The sequence below is a fragment of the Priapulus caudatus genome, unplaced genomic scaffold (assembly GCF_000485595.1).
Source record: "Priapulus caudatus unplaced genomic scaffold, Priapulus_caudatus-5.0.1 Scaffold335, whole genome shotgun sequence".
Classification (NCBI taxonomy): Eukaryota; Metazoa; Priapulida; class Priapulimorpha; order Priapulimorphida; family Priapulidae; genus Priapulus; species Priapulus caudatus.
Window position 1 is genome coordinate 42,039 of NW_014577396.1, and position 6,524 is coordinate 48,562.

Consider the following 6,524-nt stretch of genomic DNA (forward strand, 5'->3'; position numbering starts at 1 on the left):
AATTACATACACTACACTCACCCTATCAATTTTTAACAAATAAAACATATCATAGTCATAAACATACTTACCCATACACTAGGCCGGACATAACATAAATTCAGCATACCCACCACCAATAAACATAACATCACATACATACACCCCATACCCTACTCACCTACCCACTAACCACAATACAAACTCACATAAACAATACATACATACAATAAACATAACATACATACCATACCATAACATACATCACATACATAGCAATACATAGCATACATACATAACATACCATACATACATACATCATAATACATTACATACATACAATACCCATAACATAGAAGACATAAACACAATACCATACATACAATACATACAATACCCGACTAACAAAAAAAACCAGTACCATAAAATAAACAATACATACAATAACTACATACATACAATAAAATAGCATAAAAATAAAAAAAACATACAGTAAAAACCATTACAATCAATAAAACCAAATACAATTACTATAGCAACGCGCATACCCAATACCCCAAACCCATACATACGAAATAACAAAACCATATAATCATACAAATAGACATACAATACAATCAAACATACACATAACCAATACCATCACAATCACAATACATAAACAATATCATACATACATACACTACGATAAACCATAACAACATACATAACATATACATACATTACATACATCCCCATCCATTAACGACGATATACCATTACATAACATACATAGCATAACACTCCATACATACACTACATAACAACTAGCCTCCACATACATACAATACACACTACATAACATCCATCACACATACCCTACATACCCATACATACCATTATATACATACATACATAGCACATACCCAATACGGCAATACACACATACATAAACATAACAATTACATACATAAACATAAAACATAGCGAACTACAATAACCAAAAACTACATCCTACCCACCCACACCCCCCACCATAGACCATACAACCAATTACATTACATAAACATACACGATACCATCACATACAGCTAACAATAAAAGCACACTACACTACATAAAACAATAAACTCACATACCAGACCACTACATACATAAGCCAATCTCACACCACACTACATACAGTACAATAATCATACATACCATAAGATACCATAACGTATACATACATAAAATTCCAACAATACCTCACCATCAAAACATACATAACTATTATCATACATCCAACATCACACAATAACAACATCAGCATAACCCACAAATTACCCATCCATCCTACATACAAATAACATAGCATACATACACTAACATGACAACCACACATACACCTAACACCCCCCCCCCCACCCCCCCCCCCCACCCACCCCCCAACCACCACCCCACCCCCCTCTACATACAATCAACTACAAACCATACAACATTCAAATACATACATACATACAGTAACCTACATACTAATACATAACAACATAAATCACATACCCCATACACTAACATACATACACTAACATTACATACATACATACAATAACAGTACCCCATTACTACATTACATACACTAACCATACCACTATGGCGCATACCATACAAAACATATCATACATACATAACAGATACAATCCACATAACATACAACCCATACATACATAACAATAACCCATAAAACACTACATACATAAAACATCCAAAATAATCTAATCATAAATCAGATGACCCAATCCAAAATACAAATAAACATAACATCCATAACATACATACATACATACATACATACCGATACATACATCATACATACATACATACATACAATACACTACATACAATATACATACGAACACCCATACCTAACACTACAACATACAAATACATACCTACATACCACCTACATAACACCTCATAACATACGATAACCCCAACTCCCCATAGACCATAACCTAAACAATTAACATACATACATAACAGACATACACCCTACCACTAAAAAAAAAAAACCAATAACATACCCTTACAAATCCACCTACCTACCAACAATACCAACCACCCAATATGATACATAACATACATTACATGACATAACATAACAACATACATCATACATACATACATACATACATACATACATACATACATACATACATACATACATACATACATACATACATACATACATACATACATACAATCGTCATCGATCGATAGATCGTCATCGTAATAATCGTTATGCTCGCCTACATTCATGTTCATGCTGATGGTAATTGTCATCGTTATTATCACCGTCATTATCATCGCCAGTGTCAGTGTCATCGTCTTCGTGGGCTTTTATATATCATGGTTCCCCTATAGGAATAGTGTAGGCTGCGTCGGGAGTCAATATCTCCCCCACTGTCTACGATTCCAGGTTCTAGTAACTGGAAATTGGTTTCATCCGACGACGATTAGCTAAATTGGTATGGCGACAGCACGCGCGCTAGGCAGCGATACACCGGGAGGTATTAAAGGTGGTGTGTAAAGTCAACGATACTGCGCAAGCGTGCGCGTATGTGCGCGTGAGTGTGCTTGCGTGTATGCGTATGGGTATGTGCGTGCGTGTTTAGGTTTAAGGTGTGTGCCATTGGGTGCGTGCCTAGGTGTGTGCCTAGGTCTGTGCCCAAGGGTACGTGCCATTGCGTGCGCGCGTACATGCACGAATATTTGGTGTCTATGCGTGTGTAGGTGCCGGGTAAAGTCAATGATGTTTGCAGAAGGAGATTAATCACTAAAGTGATTTTTACTGATACTTATCGAGTCGCGCGACCTGCCTTATAAGCTGTGTACGTAATTACTGATTCTGCTGAGAAAATTGGTGGGAACGAATATATGAAGGGCGAGCGGGAGGGCGAGAGTAAGAACGAGCGAAATCAATCAATTGAAGGAAATGTGGCGGAAACGAGTGGACAAACACAGCTAAAGACTGAAAGGGCGAGAAACCTTCACACAGAGAGAAATGGAATGAAGATAGTGTAAACAGAGGAAACAGCGTAGTAAAGAATGAAAGGCCGATGAAGAGGGAGGAAAAGAGAGAAAATTAGTGTACGATCAGCTTATAGTTGGCGACAGATGGGACGAGTGTTACAAGACGACGTTGGTATCCTAGATTTAACAATTATTGCTTGGTTACGAGAAAAACCTAAAGTCTTGTTGTTTTAGAAAATCCATGTTGCCCGAAAGCGGAGATCAATGGTAACATTCAATTTCCCTAATAAGTCCCCAAATATATCTGTTGCCTTATAACAATCCGGCATTAACTGTTTTGTTATGTTTGATATAATATATAAGTAAGGGAAGTCATTTACATTCTACTTCTATAAAGAGAATACCTCATACGAGGCTTAGTGTACCTATGATTTATTAGGCGTGATGAAAGTAACGTGAATTCAAGAAGTACCTTAAAACTTCAATGAGCTTTTAATCGCTGAATGGTTTTTTACATAATAAATAATCACAATCCACGAGGGATCGAACGAAATCTACGGCATTTGGACACAATATGGTCTTGCTATTATTCAACAATTACGCAGTTACATCTGTCGTAACACAACTTTTTAGGGTTAAACAACAAATTTGGAAATTTGGCTGGAGTTTTGTGTGTTATACTAACTTTACTTTTATAGCAGAGCTGATATACTCTTATCATCCAGTGGTACTAACCTTCTGTTTCCGCACATCGCGAGGGTTAAAAATGGCGAGATATTTTTATGCTACGTGGCAGTACCATACACTCGTCAGTGCACATAAATGAATAAATAAGTAAATAAATAAATAAATAATATATAAATAAATACAATATATAAATAAATGAAATAAATAAATAAATAAATACCAATAACTAAATAAATAAACGATACACGTAACTGAACCTAATAAATTAAATAACATAATATAAAGTTTATAGAGGCAGGCAACCGCACGCGATACCCCCGCCAATCACAAACGACGGAATCTACAAAGCGGCCTGCTCGTCTAATTCGCGCTACGATCAGTATACTACTGCATCACCACCGCGCGTCAATGTCTTCATACTCTTAGCGAGTGGCACCTCCGTCAGAGCACGTTTAGCGTATTCTATGCTCCGTAATTTATAGCTGATCGCATTTCAGTGCGCCGCTACAGTTGGTCCGCTCGCGACAAGTTTCGAGCATCGGTGTTACCGCGCGCTTTCAATCAGCGTCAGCGCTGCCGGTAACGATTCGCGCGGCCGCGCTCGTTCTTCAACTCTAGTTTCAATGCTGTTTTTCCGCCGCCGCCTGTCTACGACGACGGATGACGATGCGACACTAATAGGACGCACGCCGCTAAATACTTTGATAATACAACGACGCCGATTACGACGCCGAAGACGTATTAATGACGATTGTAACGATGCTAATGACAACGACGAACCAGATAAATGATTGATGACGACCACGGACGATGCACTACACAATAAGGCGAGAGTTAAATGATGATGAAGAACCGGAGAGCAAGGTGGAGGGATGAAGAAGGCGAGAGAGAGAGAGAGAGAACGAGAAGAAATGCAGCTACGAGTGAAAGAAGAGAAAGAGAGAGACAGAGATAAGGGGCGCGCGGGCTGGGGTGGAGGAGAAGAAAGAGAGCGCAAAACAACACTCGAAATGTGTCTTGAAAGACGGACACAAACCGACAGACAACAGACAGACAGAACAAGGGACCGCACGACGACAACGGACGGACGGACACATAGAACGATGTCAGGTTCCGACAGATGAACCGGTCGAACAGACGAACGATTGGATAGGCGGAGAGGCGGAAGTGGAAGTGGGAAGGCTAGAAAGTGGAAGGCAGGAAGGTGGAAGGTGGAAGGCATGAAAGTGGAACATGAAGCGGGAAGGCGGGAGTGTGTAAGTGGCAAGCGCAGAAGGCGGAAGGCAGGAAGGCGGGAAGGGCCGAAGCCGGAAGGTGGAAGCATGAAGGCGGGGGCAGAAGGCGCGAAGGCAGAAGGCGGAAGGCAGAAGGCGGAACGTGGAAGGTGGGAAGGCAAGGCAAGGCGCGAAGGCAGGAAGGCGGAAGGCAGGAAAGGCGAAGGTGAAGGCGGAAAGGCAGGAAGCGGCAAGGCAGAAGGCCGGAAGGTGAAGCAGGAACGCAGAAAGGCGGAAGGTGGAATGCGCGAAGGTGGGATGCGGGAGGCAGGAAGGCGAAGCAGGAAGGAGCGGAAGTGTTAAGTGGAAAAGGTGGAAGGTGAAGGTGGAAGCAGAAGCGGGAAGCAGGAATGCGAAATGCAGGAAGGCGGAAAGGCGAAGTGGAAATGTGGAAGGACATGTGCCGATCGTGGTAACGGAGAAGCACAGATTGCTCCGGCCTGTATATCATCATCGGTTTCGCATCACACACCAATCTGACTTTTAGTGTGTTTCTATTTTTAAACGTACGTCGTTGTATTTCGCGTGGAATGAGCGCGACGCGTGGTGTGCACTATCGAAAAGTAACGACAAGCTCGTATCTCGTTGCCTCGCGTGCGTTTCGTTTGTTTACGCAGGCAGGCAGGAAAGCAGCAGGCAGGCAGCCACACACACGGCCGCTGCACACACACAAGCGCGTACACCAACAATACACTCGTCAACGAATATACGTATATATCAGTCGCTGCATTTGTAGTGTCGTCGCCTGTGCTAGCAGCTGCGTACTCTGATGGGTAACCGAAAGAGTGTGATTATTGACCAATCTAGGCAATTACGATTCTTACGCGCCAGAAATCGGTGATAGGCAGAAGGGCTGTGCGAGCAAATCATTCCGGGTGACTCGACTCTTTCAACAAATTAGTAAATTCGCCAATAACCGCACGATCGATGAGAAAAGAAACTCGAACGTGAAGTCCGATGGGGAAAGGGGGAGCAAGGGGGCGGGAGGGGAAGGGAAGCCAGGCAAAGCGATAAAGCGTGTCTAATTATATCGGTGTTCTGCTTGTAACCTTTCGCCAACCGCGCAATATATATAATGATCAATTTACCAACATATATAATATATATAATAAATATATATAATATGCGTACTACTTCAGTCGGCCCTTGCTCTTCCTCTGTTAATTATCAAACAGGGAACCTGCGTTTGTGACAACAAACACGAAAGAACTAACTTAGCCAGGAACGCTGCTCGCTCTGGCACACAATTGTAATACTATATCATGTGTGCGTTCATTTCTCTCTCATTGTCTCTCCCCTCTCGTTGTGCCGACATGCATGCGATGTTGCGCATGAGATAAGTGCGGCGTTACGTGCGTGCGTTGCGTATGTGTGTTGTGTGTGTGTGTGTGTGTGGTGTTGTGGGTTGTTGTGTGTGTGTGTGTGGTGTTGTGTGATGTGTGCGCAGCGCCATTACGTGTATACCGCGTCTGCGGCGTCCATCATTGCGGTCTGCTAACCTGTGCGTGTGGGTCTTGCACTGTGTGTGCGTGTTTGCGCGCCTAGTGTCCGCGCTGCGTGCGCGCGTATGCGCTTTGCAGTGCGTGTGTGTGC

The 6,524-nt window shown here is 42.2% G+C and overlaps 1 protein-coding gene across 1 annotated transcript; it reads left to right on the plus strand.

Annotated features, from left to right (window-relative positions):
• Nucleotides 1–4,877: 4,877 nt before the first annotated feature.
• Nucleotides 4,878–5,234, plus strand: LOC106809188 (neurofilament light polypeptide-like). Its single transcript, XM_014812182.1, has one exon. The coding sequence runs from the start codon at nucleotides 4,878–4,880 to the stop codon at nucleotides 5,232–5,234; it is 357 nt and encodes a 118-aa protein (XP_014667668.1).
• Nucleotides 5,235–6,524: the final 1,290 nt, after the last annotated feature.